This window comes from Orcinus orca, chromosome 14 (genome assembly GCF_937001465.1).
Source record: "Orcinus orca chromosome 14, mOrcOrc1.1, whole genome shotgun sequence".
Lineage (NCBI taxonomy): Eukaryota > Metazoa > Chordata > Mammalia > Artiodactyla > Delphinidae > Orcinus > Orcinus orca.
Window position 1 is genome coordinate 60,765,312 of NC_064572.1, and position 17,464 is coordinate 60,782,775.

At 54.4% G+C, this 17,464-nt stretch overlaps 1 protein-coding gene across 7 annotated transcripts in view; it reads right to left on the reverse strand.

The window, feature by feature from the left end:
- CRTAC1 (cartilage acidic protein 1) overlaps positions 1-17,464 on the reverse strand; it is a 155,597-nt gene that overhangs the window by 20,856 nt on the left and 117,277 nt on the right. Inside the window, exons 9-15 of one of the 7 annotated variants that reach the window (XM_004268427.3) lie at positions 16,082-16,164; positions 15,137-15,237; positions 14,531-14,699; positions 5,317-5,462; positions 3,925-3,967; positions 1,214-1,357; positions 112-391 (exon numbers count right to left, since the gene is read on the reverse strand). In XM_004268427.3, coding sequence (XP_004268475.2) covers positions 360-391; positions 1,214-1,357; positions 3,925-3,967; positions 5,317-5,462; positions 14,531-14,699; positions 15,137-15,237; positions 16,082-16,164 — 718 coding nt within the window. In that variant the 3' untranslated portion in view covers positions 112-359. The other 6 variants (XM_004268426.3, XM_049697449.1, XM_033425725.2 and 3 more) reach the window with 6 other exon arrangements.

A 17,464-nucleotide genomic window follows, 5' to 3' on the forward strand; every position in this document is an offset into this window, starting at 1 on the left:
CCAACCAGCTCTACTTGCCTCGGACACATTTTTGTTTTCACTAGCTAGACACTAACACCCAGCAGAGAGTTTATTGGCATAATTTCTCCAGAAAGAGGCTGGAAGACTTCGCAAGTTCAAACTTTAACATTTTTATCAAGAGTCCCAAAGGGCCACCCTTTCCCTCTCCCATTATGACCACCAACCCCAATATGGCTTTCTCTACCACGGGCAGTCAGGGCCCGCAGAGCAGAAACAGCATAGGCCAAACCGGCAGACATGCGGCACATAATCAACTGAGCAAGGAACCGCCTGGGAGCCATCTTTGTTAAGGGCAAAATAAGCCGCTCATGACACTGGAGGATACAGAAAAGACAGGACTATCTTGATTCTTCTGAAGGAGTGAGGGAGGCTGGATGGGGTAAAAAACATGTTCTCAGAAAGCATGCAAAGAAGCTTCACAAACAACTAAGGTGACACAAATATCTCCCAAACTTCCCTTTTCAAAGATGGCCACCCCCGCGGTCCATTCAGAGGGAGCGCGCAGCAGAATCTACTGGGCATGGAGAGAGAGACAGGCAGTGGGAGAGATTTAGTTTGCCACAAAGGTTGTTAGTTTTGTTTTTGTTTTTTCCTTTATTGATGGAATTTAAAGTGCATATAACTGAAGGCAAAGTCCAAGGCCTAGAGAAAGAGATGAGGCCCGAGAGAGAGGCTCAGAGATTCTAAAGGCGGCAGAAGGATACCCACCTAAAAAGGCCACTTGAGCTGCAAAAAGCATGGGGCAGAGAGATAGAAAATGGGAAAAAGAGAAAGGGGGTAGGGGTGGGGTGTGGGTGTGGGGAAGCATTTGGGAGGAAGAAGACAAACAGCAGTTCAGAAATTCAGACAAAGGCGAGTAGTAGGGGTTAGTCTATATCCCAGGTAGGAAAAGGCGGGCTGAGCTTAAGGTAGGAGCATTAGTTTTGGGAAATGTGAGAAGGGGAGAAACAAGAAGAGCAATAGCCTCTGGCCAGGACACAGCGCCCCAGGGGCCTTTCAGATGATGGCAGTAGTGGTAGGGCTTCTCCAAGCCTCTGTTATGGTCTTCCTTGGAGACCCCACGAGGGTCTAGGGAGACTCCCTCCAGCCAGGGGAAGGCAGGGGCTGGGGACCTGGATCTGGGGCCTCCCAGAGCTCCCCAGTGGAAGGCAAGTTCCCTTTGCTACTGGACTATGGCAGGGGCTCCACTCACCCACACAGGCTGTGCCGTCCTCGTTGGGCTCGTAGCCCCGACTGCATCTCTTGTTGGTCCGGCACCTGTAGCTTCCGTACGTGTTAACACACACGGGCTTGTCTCGAGGGCACACGAATGGGAACTGGATGCATTCGTTGGTGTCTGAAAGGCAAGGGGAGCCACTCACTGGGGGCTGTGGGCAGTGGATCCTTGCTCAGGCTCTGCTGCACACCCCTCCCCCGCCGTGACCTTGGGCATGTCCTTTCTTCTCTCTGGGCCTCAACTTCCTCGCTTCAGTCCCCTTGGCTGGCTCCTCCTGTGCTTACCTCTACACGTGGGGGGCATTCAGGCTTGGTCCGGGGTCTTCTCTTCTATCTACCACACTTTCTCTAGGTGGGCCCTTCGTACATGGATGATTCCAGAACTTCCAACTCCAGCCACGACCTCTCCCCGGGGCTCCAGACTTGTAAATCTGTCTACCATGCATCTCAAACTTACTGGGTCCAAATGGAACTCTAGATCCCCCCTGGCCCTCAAGCATCTTCTGCCCCCCGTTCCCATCTCCCCCAACTCAAGCAACGCCACTGTCAGTCACTTGGCTGCTCAAGCAGACATCAGAGTGATCCCCGATTCCTCTGGTTGCCTGACCTCTGCAGGTGATCTAACAACAGATCCTGTCAGTTCTGCCCCCACAGTACCTCTCCCATTTGGCCACCTCCTTCTCACTCCTCTGCCACCAGCCTGTCCCCAACCACCAGCAGCTCTTGCCTGGATTTCTGCAGCTGCCTCCCTCCCGGCCTCCTGGCTGCCCCCCTCCCTCCAATTCTATCTGCAGTTCAGCAACCAGGTGATCATTTGAAAATGTGAACCACATGTTTTTTACCCCATCCAGCCTCCCTCACTCCTTCAGAAGAATCAAGATAGTCCTGTCTTTTCTGTATCCTCCAGTGTCATGAGCGGCTTATTTTGCCCTTAACAAAGATGGCTCCCAGGCGGTTCCTTGCTCAGTTGATTATGTGTCCCATGTCTGCTGGTTTGGCCTATACTCTCCTGCTTAACTGCAAAGGGCCCTGAGAGCAAAGTCCAGACACCTTTCTAGGGCCTCAAGACCCTCCTTAACTTGGCGTTTGGCTCGTCCATCGTCTCCTGGCACACTGGCCTTCTTCCTGTCCCTTTGACACACCAAGCCTTTTACCTGTATCCTGGTCTTTGCTCCCACCCTTCCCTCTACCAGGAAAGCTCCTCCCTCCAGTCTTTCTGTGCCTGGACCCTTCTCATCCTTCAGGTCTCAGCTCAAAGGTCCTCTCCCTGTCCACGCCACCTAGAAGAGTCTTCAGAGAGCACCTTGCTTGAAGGTTTCTTAACTCATCTCGTCCAGTGTTCGGGTCACATGTTTGTGGCCTGTCTCCCAGACTAGAGCAGACGCCCCTCCAGGGCAGGTGCTTGGCCTGCACCCCCAGCTCCCCGAGCGGGGTGCTATGTACGACGCACACAGATGTCTGCTGGATGGTGAAAGGAAGCGGCGGCTGCACTGGGGGTGTCATGGGGTCTGCCCAGCACATGGGGAAGGAGCTGGAATTTCTGTGTACATGCACTGTCTGTGGGGACATGAAGAGCAGAGGGGACTAATTTCTTCCTCAAGCCCCCCTTCGAGCCATCCTCCTCCACTTCTCACTTGTGGTCCTTTGCCCATGCAGCGCCCTCCACTGGAACACTTTCTCCCCTCTGCCGGGCGAACGCCTCATCACCCTTCAGGTCTCAACTCACACCTTACTTTCTCTGGGACACCTTCTTGGACCCTCCCTAGACTGGTTTAAGACCCCACCTTTGTGCTCCCACAGTCCCCTCCCCTCCCCCACCCCAGCCCTGCTCAGGCTGTGTGGTCATCGCTGTTTACTTGTGTGCCCCTCCCACTGGCTCTAAGCTCCAAGAGGGCAGGGACTGCGTCCTCCTTGTTTACTCTTGCATCTCAGTAGCAAACGCATTCACCTGGGGCTGATGAGTATCTGCAGAGGGGACTTGGCAAGAAAGCTGCCTGAGCATCTAAAGGGCAGGTGGAATCCTTGGCCTGACCCCTCGTTGCTGGTCACTGGGATGGAAGACATTGGGTTGAAGACCTTCTGGGTGCTGAGCCTCTAGGCTGCCCCTTGCCCATTCCAGATCCTCGGGGGACTTTTAGAAGGTCCCTGGACCCTCACAGAGCTGCCTCACGGAGCCTGGCCATGCTGTAGTTACGTGCCCGCCAGCACTGCACAAGGCTGCAATTTCCCTTCTGTACTGTGACCACATGCTGCACTCTGGTTTGCTCCAGTGCCCCCCAGCCATGCCCATCCTTGCTCACCGGCCCCCTTGCTTGCTGTTCTGTTGGAAGGAGGATGCACGCCCGCCCTAGCCACCACGGCCCCCTGGGAGCCAGGCCTCCCTGTGAGCTCTGTCCAGATGGTTGTGCGTCTGTTCCCCATGCTCATTCTCTCTGTATGCATGGCAGGAAAGCACTGTCAATTCCCAGAGCGGCAGTCATTCAGCCTGCTGGTCACTACCATCACTCCCACCTTGCCGAGTCACCTGGCGGTGGTCTTGGCATCTGAAGCCTCAGGGACAAACAACACATTCGCCTCCTCACCCTTCCGCCCCTTGTCTGCAACCTGAGCCTTGCCAGGGCCCAGGCTGACATTCCCCAGTGAGAGGCCGGCCTCTGCCTTGTCCCCTGGTACCGGCAGGCAACTCACCCATGCAATGGCCATTTTCCTGCTGGGAGAATCCTTGGCCGCACTGCAAGGTAGGCAGAAGCAGAGACACTAGTGAGTTGAGAAGATCCCATCTCAGGTCCCCTCCTAGTTACAGCCGCAGAGCAGCTGTCACCCTGACCCCAGCATGAGGGCTGCTCTTAGCTCTGCGCCTGGGAGATCCCCTTCCTGCCAGGTCCCTTCCCTTGCACTGAGAATAGGAGACTGGGCGGGGAGGCCACGGACAGATCCGTGCAAACTCCTGCTCACTCCCCTTGCATGGGATCCACATGCCTGTACCGGGACACCTAACAGAGTCTGTCCCTCCTGTGGCATCACCCTGAGACAGGCCGGGTCTCAGGAAGGCAAAGTGTAGAGAGGGGTGGAGAAGCTTTTAGAGGTGTCTGCTCACTCCCCGCACCCCCTTCTCTGAGAACCTTCCCCACTCACAAGGGCCGTCCCCCACCTCTGGGCAGGCCGTCCCCCACCTCTGGGCAGGGCTGACTGGACAAGAGGTGGACATCCCAGCAGGAGGAGGGACTCAAAGGCTTTGCGGCTAGAAGCTGAACTAAGTGAGGCTGAGACAGATTTTGGCGCCTGGTCACGCCGGGCTGTGGAGGCTTTGCTGTGTCTATGTGGAGGTCTCAGAGACAGCAGGCTGGTGGCTGGAGGTGGGGTGGCCGGGGACTCGAAACAGAACACTTTACACAAGACAGCAATGTTGACTGTTGGAAAAGACAAATGATGAGGTGCTGGTGCGGCTTCCTGGGGAAGGATAATTCTCCCCCCAGAGCCAGTGCACTAATGGCAAAGGTCTTTGAGCTCCTGGGGCCCCTGAGCTGCCATGGCTCTCGCCCTGAGCATCCCTTGCATTTTGCGAGCTCCTCTAGAACCCTCCCTGTAAGCCCCCTCTTCTGTGTGAGTTTACGTGGGCCCCTGTTATCTACGATGGCGTGATCCTCTCCAGAGTGTCCAGAGCTCTTCCCTGAGGAGCCCCCAGAGGCCCTGCCCCGCCCTCAGAAGCAACAGCTCTGTCAGAAGCTTTGGAAAGAGCCAGAAGTGAAGCGGGAGACCTGGGGCCAACTGTTAACTCTGCTCACAAATGGCGGTGCGGTTTTGGTGGGTTCTCTTTCTTGGTCTTGGTTTTCCTTCTCTATAAAATGCGTGAAAAATGCTTGCCCTTCCAATACACCAGGATTTCTGCGAGGAGCAGAAGAGATGTGGGTGTGACACTGGTGTGCAAACTACGCATGGAGGGGTCACTATGAAGCCTGCCTTTTGCTAAGATGATTTCCATCATTCTAGAAACAAAGTCTGCAGATTCCTGGGAATCCAGCTTCAGCCCATGGGTGGGGCTTGCTTTTCTGGCTCTGAGGCCCAGATGCCTTTGCTCACCTCCAGGGGGGCCTGGTCCCGAAGTCTGTCCTCATCCCGCGGGTAGGGAATCTCCAGCACCGAGTTCATCTCCGTGCTGGCCACGTTCCGGCTGGCCATCTTGCCATCGGGCCATGTCACCTCCACGCTGCTGGCCTCATCCTTCCCTAGGGGATGAAAGGATCAGCTGCAGAGCAGGGGGCGGGGAGGGATTCTCCACAAAAGTATCATCATTCATTTATTCACTCACCTAATAAAAAATATGAATTGAACACTGTTCTAAGTGCTGGGGAAATAGTGAACAAGGCAGATGAGGTCCTGCTCTTTTAGAACAATGCCGTCCAGGACAACTTCAGCAGTGATGGCGATGTTCTCTATCTGCTCTGTCAGCTGTGGTAGCTGCTAGTGGCGTGATTAAGGAACTGAATTTTAAATTCAATTTAATTTTAACTGACTGACTTGAAATGGCCACACACGGCTAGTGGCTACCATATTGGACAGCACATTTCTAGAACTTATATTCTAGTGGATTTTGGAGGGGAGAGAGTAAAGCCTGGTGGTAAACATGTTGACTTTAGAGTCCTGGGTTCAGATCTTGGCTGTACCACTTACCGAGCATGCTGGGAAGGACATGGCGGGGGGTGGGCATCTGGGAGACCTGGGGACAAATCTCAGCTTTACATCTGACTTAATCTCAGGCGTGTTGCGTTTATTCGTATTTGTATTTATATTGGATGTTTATAGTCTGCTAGGGGCCGTCACTGGGAATAACCCTCTTTTTAGGGAGCTTCCACTCTAGTGGGGATAGACAGGCACACAGATGAACAAATAATGCCAGATATTGACAAGCTCTGTGAGGAAAACAAAAATAGGGTGATGGGATAAAAAGGAAGTAAGAGTAGGCTGGGGGCTTTTCTAGTCAGGGTGGTGAGGGATAGGCTCTTGGGGAGAAAGCATTTGAGCCGAGCTCCAAATAAAAGCTGAGGCGACAAAGAACCAAAAGGCAGAGAAAGGCCGTCCTACAAAGCTGAGATGTTTACAGAAACGAACGGTGGTGGAGCTCAGAGAACATTCATGGTGAATCCACCTGCACACATCCTTAAAGCAACGTGTTACATCACTGGCAGGAGCAGGTTGGAAAGATTTGTCAGGTGTTTAGGCATCGTCAAAGCCGGCCCCAGCTCCCTGCTTAAGGCAACAGGCCCGTCACCGAGGCAAGGTCAGGCTCATGGTGATGGACTGGGGTGGAGAGGAGTGGGGGGTGGGCCTCACCTGCTGGGAGGGGCCTTTCTCCCATCAGTCACCTGGGGAAGAGGGCCGTGCTCAGCACATGCAGGAGGGAGGCCGCAGCCCCCTCGTCGGTAGTCACCTACCTGGGCTGACCAGACGTGGGCCTGGTGCTCAGGGGTCCACCAATCCATACACTCCCCCAAGCACCATTCGTAGGCGGAAAAAATGATGTCACCCACATGTGTGCACTACTTTCCCCTTAATGCATACAGACACTGTTAGAAAACAAGTGAAGCTGAAGAGTGCTGTCAGATTTATAGCAGCTTTTGGTCACTGCTGTCAACCAGTGGATTTTACAATGATCGCTGCTATGGGGGTCGAGGGTGGCCTGTGCAACATTTTCACGTATGAAAGGGGTTCCCATATTTTAGAAAAGGGTTGAAGCTATGTCTAGACTTTGTGGGGAATCTATGTACAGACGCCTCTGTGCAGAGGTCTGCTCTGGGGTGGGAGCTAAGACAGGACGGCGTGGAAGGACTCAGCTGCATCTTTCTCCCCAAGTCCCGGTGCGTCAGTCCGGGGCTTCCAGAAGAAGGTGCACCTTGACAGCCACATCATCCACTTCCTGAGCCTCCCTGTGTTTGGTTCTCTTTTACTGCCTCCAACCCAAGGCCTCCAGAGAAGTCTCTTTGTAGCGTTCCAGTCTCGGGCCGCCGTGAATTATCGAGGGCAGGGACCAGCTGCTACCGTCCGGAAGTGTCAAAGGTGAGTAGCCCCTGCCCCTGTGCCCGCGATGGGGCAGCAGCACCAGAGAGAGGCCGCTGGAGCAGAGACTCGCACACAGTGCAGAGACCCGAAGACGCAGTGCAGCTTCTCTTCCTGCGGAGACTCTCCCCTTCCAGGCCTGGCCTTGCTGGTTCTGGGGTTGGCTTTATTAAGCCAGAAAACATTTCTCATAAACTCCTACTGCCCCGCTCCCTCCTTCCACAATAATTCATTTTGGGGGAAGGGGGTGAAAATAGGATTGGGGAGGTATCAGCTGCCCCCTCTTCTACTGTTTTTTTTTTTTTTGCGGTACGCGGGCCTCTCCCTGTTGCGGCCTCTCCCGTTGCGGAGCACAGGTTCCGGACGCGCAGGCTCAGCGGCCATGGCTCACGGGCCCAGCCGCTCTGCGGCATGTGGGATCCTCCCGGACCAGGGCACGAACCCGTGTCCCTTGCATTGGCAGGCGGACTCCCAACCACTGCGCCACCAGGGAAGCCCCTCTTTTACTGTTTTGAAGCAGTCTCTTGAGGTTCAAAAGATGTGGCATTTTTTGGGTGTTCAGCACCCAAATTAAATGGCAGATGTAAAAAGCAAACACTTGGACTTCCCTGGTGGCGCAGTGGTTGAGAGTCCGCCTGCCGATGCAGGGGACACGGGTTCGTGCCCCAGTCCGGGAAGATCCTACATGCCGTGGAGCGGCTGGGCCCGTGAGCCATGGCCGCTGAGCCTGCGCGTCCGGAGCCTGTGCTCCGCAATGGGAGAGGCCGCAACAGTGAGAGGCCCGCGTACCACAAAAAATAAATAAATAAACACTTTTCTACTAAAAAACAAAGGAGACACAGAAGAGCAAATGTTTCTCACCTAAGCCAACAGAACAGCTACATGAATACATTTTCCAGCCTGACAGAAGTGCCACAAATAACTCGAAAGAGCTGCCGAATGTTCATAGACAACCACGAACTTACATCCTGCCTCTGAATCTTGCTTCCTCCCTTCCTCCAGACCCAGGGAGGGACAGGACTAGGAGATATGTCAGCCGCGGGGAGAGCGCATCTCAGTAGGGCTCCCTCCTTCGTCACTGATTACTTTGCCGACTTGGGTCCTTGGTTTCCTCATCTGTAAGAAGGGAGCTCTACCCCATCCAGGAAGGACAGCTCTTGCTTGGATGTCAGCCCTGCCCTGGCCGATGTGGACCCTCAGCAGCCCCATCCTCATCATCTCTTAGACATGGGGGGGGGAGCCCTGCAGTTCCCAAAGGGCTTTTGCGTGTTGGCAATACTGCTAGAGAGTATGCACCCCAAACTGTACCAGGTGATTCTCAGTGTTAGGGCACTGGATCCTCACGGCAGTCCCATGAGAAGGTACTAGTTTTATAATTTCTATTTTAGAGTCAAGGGGGATGAAACTTGGAGAGGAGAAGGGAATTGCTCACAGTTACCCAGAGAGGGAGCATCTGATCCCAAAGCCCGTACCTGCTAAACCCTTGTTCTACTGCCCACCCCACCCCGATGACCAGCCCACCATGGGCCAAGCATCAGGCAGGGATCTGGGATTCAGCAGGAAGGACACAGACCCAGGCCCCATCCTGGAGGAGCTGAGCCCCATGAGGGCAATGAACACAGTGATTATGTTATAATAAACTGGGAAAGTGCACCCACAGTATTGGTACCACTTGGTGAGAGAGGTGGGTGTTAAAAGTCATTTCGTTGGAGGATTCAGGAGGAACAAGAGCTTGTGAGGCAGAGAAGGGAAGGAAGGGGCATTCCAGGCAGAGGGCACAGCACTGGCAAAGGTATAGAGGTATGAAAAGGGCATGTGTGTTGAAGATCAGGGAGAAGCTCAAAGTGGAAGCAGCAGGGTGTGAGCGTGTGTGTTAGGTGGGGTGGGTGGGAGAGGAGGCAGGGCGGGGGGTGGGCGATGTGGGGAGGGACTTCGGAGCCCTCACAGGTGTGGCTGGCTTGAATCCTCCCAATTACTCTGAGAGGGAGAGTTTATCCCCACTTCCTGGATGTAGACACTGAGGCTGGGCAAGATGCAGTGACCTGCAGGTGTCTGAGCTGGGACTGGACCCCAGGCTCCTGCCCCCAGGTCCCGCTGTTCCCTCTGCCCCAGAAAGCTCAAGTCTTCACGCAGCTGCACAAGCCAAGGGGCCTTTAAGCTGCCAGGCTGCGGGGCCAGTGTGTCAGGGAGCTGGTGCGCAGAGGAGGGCCCCTTAAGAGCAGCAGGGAGTCGCCTCTGGCAGCTTTTAAAGGACAAAGGCCAAGGAGGCACAGAGAATCGCGCTTTTCAGAAGCATTACAAGCAAAACAGATGGTGGGAATACAGTTGGGGGAAGATTTCTGCACTTTAATAAAGCGATTTTTATGTGGGCCACTGAATTTTCCTTCCCTAAATGAGCACCAACCGGCTTGGAGGCGGCTCTGAGTCACTTGCAAACCAGCAGCTGAAAGGAAGGAGGGGTGTGTGTGCAGGGGCTGGGGATGCCATCGAAGCCTGGGGTAGGCTGGCCCAGGGGGTGAGCCCCCAACGGGGGCTGGTGGGGCAAGGAGATTACTGGCGCTTGTTTTCACTTACTGGGTTTGGTAGAGCTGCCTCAGCTCTGGGCTCGCTCGGAGCCAGAGAGCCTGGGTGTGGGATACGTGCGGTGGGTGTGCAGGGCTGGGATGTCGGTTCAGAGCAGCCGGGGTCCAGTGGGGCACTCAACAAGGGCTGTGAGCAGAAACGCTGATGTATGAGCCTGGAGGGCCATCTGCACCGGGGGGAGCAGGGGGAGGCCAGGGCAGGGTGGAGGGTGCAGCGAACGAGGCCAGGGGCTCCCCCGAGCGGGGGCGCGTGGAATGGTTCTATAGGGTGAAGCTGAGAGCACAACGGAGTGGGCCTGCTGGGAACCCCCCGGAAGAATGCAACACAGCAAGGTCCCCGAGTTTTCATTGTGTGATGCGATGCAGTCTGGATCCTCGGGGTGCACAGTGAGGGTCTGAGAAGCTGAGTCCTCTAACCACAGCTCAGTGCTGACCAAGCAAAGGCCTGCAGAGCTGGGAGGCGTTCCTTCTCCAGCCACCGAGAGATGAGCTGGCCAGGCACGTGGGGAAGAGAAGGGCCCAGGAGGCGGCTGCTGAGAGGCACACGTGTGCATCCACACACAAGTCCACGGACAAGCCGCTCACCGCACCTTGCTGCAAAGTCAGGAGGCAGGGGTGGTTTTGGAGGGAGGAAGGAGCAGGGTCAGAGGGGGTGAGCACGGGCGTCGCGGGTGCTGGAAGGGGGGCTTCCCGCAGCCCTCGGCCCTTCCCTCACAGCCTCAGGCCCGCATCTCCTTCTCAGTCATGCAGACGTCAAGGCAGCCCTTTCTGCATTCCTGTTCTGGACCTGCCCCTTCTCAGCCCAAATACCACAAAACAAACTGTTCAGGATTGGAAACCATCAAACTGTCCATCAGTAGGGGACTCGCTAAACAAATTGTGAATGTGGCCACACAATAAAATACTGTGCAGCACTAAAGGAAAACAAAGGAGACATGCACAGACTTGGAGTGATGTCCAGGATATACCGTTAAGAGAGAGAGACAAAAAGGCAAGTCTGGGAATAATAGGGAGAGTATAATAATTTCTGTTAAAAAAGGTTCCAAGGCATATGTATCTATAAATGTGCTCCTGTGTATTTTGCATGCAATAAAATCATATCAAAAGTATGGAACTGGGAAAAGGCCACCCTGGAACACTATATTTGAATCTGCTCCCTGCCCCTTCCCCTCTGCGTTCCTAATCCCCTCACCCTGTTCTGCATTTTCTTTTTTCATAGCACTTAACATCTAACATTTTATATATTTACCTAGTTGTTACGTTTATTAGGTGTCATATGCTACTCCTCCTTCCGCTAGAATGTAGGGTTAGCCATGGTAAGGCTCTTTGTCTAGTTAGTTTTTGGCACAGAGTAGGTGCTCAGTAAGTGAGTAGAGACTAAATGAATCAAATGACACTGGCGGAGGGTGAAGAGGGAATGTTTCCTTTTTGCTTAATATTCCAAACATAGTGGCGAGATTATGGGTTATTTTTACTTTCTGTTTTTAATGATGTTATATTTTTTAATTTTCCTATAACAAGTATGCATTATTCCTGCAGTCAGAAAAAAATTAAAGCCTTCTAATTTGACTTTATTACATGCAAAACACACAGGAGCACATTTATAGATAACTATGCCCTGCGAGTGGCTCCTGGGCTCCTTCGCGGCCCTGCCCTCCCACAGCAAAGCCTGGCTTTGGCTTTCCTGGCTCCGCAGCTCCCTCTGTTCCGCCCGCCCTCTCCACCTGGCTCTGCGTGCTCCTGACAGTTTGGCCCTGACCTCCCTTTCCAGACTCCGCTCCTACCAGACCTTTCCTACTCTGTGGACACAGTGAACACTCCCACCTCTGGCCTTTTTTCAAACCAGCCCAGCCCCTGGATGCTCTCCTCAGCTCCCATCCACACCTTCCAAATTCCCACCATCCTTCTAGACCTAGTTCAAGGCCCACTTCCTTGGGAAAACTGCCCAGAGCAGAGAGAATTTCTCCCATCTCAGTCCTCACAGCCACTGGGCCAGTATGACGGGGCATCCAAATCTGCTTGCAACGAGAGCTCCTGTGTCCCTCTGCCTCTCTCACAACCGTGAGCCTGGAGGGGAGGGAGCATTTCTCTGTTCATCTGTCTCTTTGCCATGTCTCTCTGCGTCTCTTGGTTTCCCCTGGTCCCCGTCTCTGTCTGTCTCCCCGCTGTTCTCTCTCTTTCCTCAATCCTTCCTTCCATCCAGCCTTCCCATCAGCTCCCTCTCTTCCTGCCCCACTGCTGGCCCTCCATCAATCAGGAAGGCCTGTGCTGTGCTGTCCATGAAGTTCCTTCTGGACGTGGGGGCCTTGGAGCTGCAGGCATGGAGCCACCTGCCCCTCGCTGTGTCACCGGCTGCTGGCCCTGCTGCCTGCTGAGTGGCCTCAGGGAATCTCACTGCCAGGCCCAAGGCTGACCCACCGGGGCCGGTCTCCAAGAGCAGCCTTCCTTCTGCGCCTCTCTGGGAGTGGATCCGGCAACAGGGGAGGCTGCATGGGACCCGTGGAGCAGTTTGAACCAGAGCTCAGACCCAGAACAAATCCCACAGCCTTGCAAAACAGCAAAGACTGGCGTCAGGGCAGTCAGGGACTCCCAAGCAGGAGCAGGATCCGTATCCCTAAGCAGGGGAGGCAGACTGTTGTGAAGAGGCGCGGAGGCTCTTGGGCCCCTGTGATCCCACCAAACGACCCAGCTGAGGCTGCCCAGCTGAAGAAGCAGATCTGTTCTCTTGGCGGGGACAGGTACTGGCCAGAGAAGAGACCCAATAAGACCTATAATACACGTCTCAAAATAGCAGAGGCAGCTCATGGGACGTGTGGAAGGAGAAACCAGCCCCAGCCCTGGCCTCACCATTGATTTTCTTTGTGAGCCTGTACAATGGGGTGTGGGTTGATATCCAAGCCAGATAACTGGGTAAACATCCTACCTATGAGACCATGGCAGTCACCTTGGCGTGGATGGCCTCACTTGGGTCATCTAGTAACTGAGGGGTCATGGATGTCCAGTAAGAAAGGGACAGAGCAGAACGACCTTGGCTGGCTGTGCACAGAGCAGCTATGGGAGGTCTGGCAGTCAAGTCACAGTGGTTAAGACCTCAGACTGTGGCGTCCAAGGAAGTGGGGTCCAAATCCAGATCTCCCTCCTTTCTGGAGGTGTGATTTAGAGCAGGTTACTTAACCTCAGCCTCAGTTTCCTGACCTGTAAAATGGGGGTTATGGTTCTTAATTCATCTTGTTGTGGTGAGAATGGAATAAGGTATCTTATGCAGAGCACCTGTAGATGCATGCAACTACCACCACAATCAAAACACAGAGCTGCTCCGTCACCACAGAGACCTCCTTGGGGCTATCCCTTTACAGTCGCACCCACCCCTCTCCTTTTCACCATTTCTAGCCCCCAGCAACTACTGATCTACTTTCCATCTCTATAATTTTGTCATTTTGACAATATTATATAAATGGAATCAACAGCATGTAACTTTCTGAGATTGGCCTTTTTTTTTTCACTCATCATAATGTCCATGAGAGCTATCCAAGTTGCTGTGTGTATCAGTAGTTTATTCCTTTTGATTGCTGAGTAATATTCCATGGTGTGGACAGACCACAGCTTGTTGAACCGTTAACCTACTGAAGGACATCAAGGTCGTTTCCAGTTTGGGCTATTACAGATAACGCTACTATGAACAACCATGTATAGATTTTTGTGTGGACATGAGTTTCCATTCATCTGGGATAAATGCCCAGGAGTGCAATTGCTGGGTCCTATAACGGTTGTGTAGTTTAGTTTTTGTCTTAAAAGGAACTGCCAAACCATCTTCTGGAGTAGCTGTTCCAGGAACGAACGAGAGACCCGGCTTTTCCACTTCCTTGCCAGCACTTGGTTTCGTCACTATTTTTTACTTTAGCTGTTCTAATAGGTGTATAGTGATATTTTATTGACACCACAGGTATACTGCATACCTGGTTATGTTATATATGTGTATGCACACACATATATGTAACATACATACATCTATATGTGCATATAGATATATATACATACGTATGTGTGTATATATACATCAAATGCTAGTCTTTAATGTGTGTAGACACACAGACACACAGACACACACACACACACACACACACATAAAAGACTAGCATTTTTTTTTAATGCCACCCCCAGCCAAGAACCAGTTTTCACCCTCTCGGGCCTGACATCACTCCCACTGATCACGCATGCTTTCCCCAAGCCTTCTAGCCAAGAGAAGGCACCAGGGGTTTGGTGAGACATTTTAACCACTGAACCGACCCCCACGCGGCCAGGGAAGCAGCTGGTTTGGGTAGGTTCGATGCAGGCCATTGTTTGAAGGACAAGGCCATGGCCTCGGACAAATGGAGGATTAGATACTCTGACCCCAAGGTGAACTAATTCGACAGAGGCACCAGGATGCGGACCCCAGCAAGGAGGGGGCATGAAAACCTCCCTGCTGAGCTCAGGTTCACTTCAAAGCAGGGCGGCCTCCAGTAGCTGGTGTCACAGTAACGTGGTATCTAGAAGATGCTCAGGCTGTGAGCCCTGCATCTCGCCGGGATTCGGGACGCAGTTTCAGCACCCACTGTCCCGCCAATAGCTCACTCGCGCACTCCCACCACCGCCCCCCGCCCCGAGCTCTGACTCACCCAAGCCAAAGTGTGCCACGGGCTCCATCTCGCACAGGTAGCCTGAGCCCCCGTCGATGATCCTCAGGTGGGCCCCACTCTTCTTGGTGTAGAGCACAACCTTAGCGCCCCTGGCGAAGGCCCCAAACCGGGTTCTCGGCACCACCCGCAGCCAGTTGTTGCTGAAGCCCTGCAGGGAGGGAGGAAGGTAGGCCCGGGCATCAGCGGGCTGGGCAGAAGGAACAGGGAGGGAGGGTAAGAGAGGGACAGAAGGAGAAAGAGGGGGACAAGAAAAGGGGCAGAGGAAAGAGAGGAGGAGGGAGCCGGGCAGGGAGACAGACTGGCTGAAGTTTGCAAAGAGCAGTCCTGGAAAAGAGGAGGGAAAGCCAATAGACTTGGGGAAAACAGTGTTTGGAGGAGTGCCAGCAGAAGGCTGAGGGGCAAAGGGCTTCTGGGAGGCAGCTCTTCTTGGAGTTCACTGTGCTGCTGGGAATTTGCTTCCTCCAGGGCCCGGGTGTCCATTTCCTGCGGCTCTGGTCAAGCAAGCATCCCGGGCTCCTTGGCCCTCATCCAGCCCAGGCTCAGCACGTTGGGCTGGGCTCTGTGGGTCCCCAGGTCCAGGCACACCTGATTCCCCCGGAAGACGGACAGCGGCTGAGCCATGGACTCTCCGTGGGACAAGATGAGGTCCAGCATCCCATCTCCATCGAAGTCTGTCACTACACCGCCTGCAACGGCACAGATTTCACTCTGTCCATCGGCCAGGAGACCCACAGGGGAGGGGGGCTCCTGACCAGTGCCAGGTCCACGCCCTGAGTGTGGCAGGAAAGAGCACAGCGCTGGGGATCGAAGACTGGAGCTTGAAGCTCCTCTCCTTTCCAGTGGCCGCTCATTCATGGAAGAGGGGGTCCATTTCCTCCCCCTGGACTTTTGAAGGAAAGCATGGGTGCAAATAATTCAGACTATGAGGGCTGCTTTCTGGTCCTTTATACACACCCTTTATATTTGCACGGTTTTTGTCAGTCTATCGGGGGTTTGCATATACCTGGCCTCCTTTTGGTCCTCACTACAACCCAGAGACGTGAGGAGGGCGGATGCAATTAGCCCCATTTTATGGGTGTGGCGAACAAGATCCGGAAGAGGAAGCGCCTCTTCCAAGGCCACAGGCGAGGCAACGGCAGGGCCGAGTCTTGGGACTCCTGATCCAGTGCTCGCTTGCTGACACCAGGCTGAGTGCCAGGAGGGGTGAGACAGCAGGACGCCCAGCCTCGCCTTTGCCTCTCCTCCCGGCAGAGCATTACCAGAGATGCTACTGCCCGTGGAATCCCACGCCTCTGACCCCGCGGCCCTGGGACTGGGAGAACGGACCGTCCCCTCCTCTGCTTCCCGCCTGGCACTCCCAGGGCCTCCTCCCCCACTCTCACCCCTGCCCCAGGATCTCAGCCCTCAGAGTGGCAGGGATAGGATGAGCCCTGCTGTGGGACAGGCTGCACCACCCCTCCCGCCCTCCCCCCAGGCTAAGGGCAGCACTGAGACAGGGGAGAGCAGGCCAGAGCCCTCAGGCGCCCTCACCTGTGCCCCGGCCCTCGGGCTCCAAGGCGTCGCCAGGATTGAGCTCCTCGATGAGGGGGTCGCCGTGTTCCCTACGGATGATGCTGCGGGACAGGAGACAGGCTGTTCATGGACGACAATGTGCTGGCAAAGCCCCAGTGGGCTCCCTGGACCTCGAGGCCCACTAGCTCCATTCTCCAGCCCCTGAGCACCCTGAGACCCTGCTGCACGTGGGCTGCCACCTGCATGCCGACAGAGCCACTCTGCTCACAGACCCTGCCTGCGCCTTTCTTGGGTTTTAATTCACGTTGGTAAATATTGATTTTTCCTTCTCTAATGGATGAATTATAGACAGCCTGGGGAAGGGCAGCTGATGGATGGAGAAGGGGCAGGGATGCAACTACCTTCAACTGACCTTCACATTCCTTCTAGCGGCCCTGGGTTTCTGAGTTCTGAATGCTACGCAGGGTTCCACCCCTACTCCGGTGCCACCTCCTCTAAGCCCTCCCTGATCGTCCTGCTCTGCCTCTGTCACTTTCCTGGCCTTTATCGCTTTCTGCCTTGTGTTGAAGCTCTATATGAATGCATCTTATCTCCTCAGTTAGACTGCGAACTCTTTGCAACCTGGAACCATGTATTATTACTCTTCTTTGCATCTCCCGCAGCATCTAACACAGTGCCTGGCTCTCAGGAAGCTACAGACATGTCTGTGGGGTGCATGGAGGAATCCAGAGACAAAAGGGAAGAAAGGGTCCCTTTGGGTTGCTAGGGCTTTGTCTGTTTTGAACTCTGAATCATGATAATATTTGCTGTAGAAAAGTCCACTGTGAAAGTCCTGTTCTTTCTGCACGTTGAGCTGAACGCTGATGATGGCTTTGAGCTTTCCTCTCTAATTTTTCTCACTGGGTAGATTCTCGCAGCCTTGGGCGCTCTGTCCTGGCTGTGTGGAGCAATCTTGGGGCTGGGGTGGGGAGAAAGGACCAGGAAGGATCTGTATCACTCTCCCCTTACGTTGCAGGTGGGGCTGTCACTTAAATCACAGTCACCAGAGGGCTGTGCTGTGGCCAATGCTTTCTTTCAGGAGGGAGCCAGGGTCCCCTGAGCTGGAGCTTCTGGTGGCTGGATGGCAGAGGGTGCTGGCAGAACTGCAAGGTGTCTGCAGGGTTGAGCACATGTCCTGGGAGGTGTCCTCTGTCCGCGCGGAGCGTCTGTGCTGAGCACACCCACGTGTGCAGTCTGGGCAGTGAGCAGCATGGCCTGCAGTGCTTTTATGTGTGTGCACACCTGCCGGAGGTGTGTGTCTGCCTCAGCCCGCTAGCATCCACAGTCCCTTCAACCACTCGTGTCCTGCAAGCTCTGTCACGGCTGGGCAGAGCCATCCCTGGGTTCAGGTGACAACGGAGT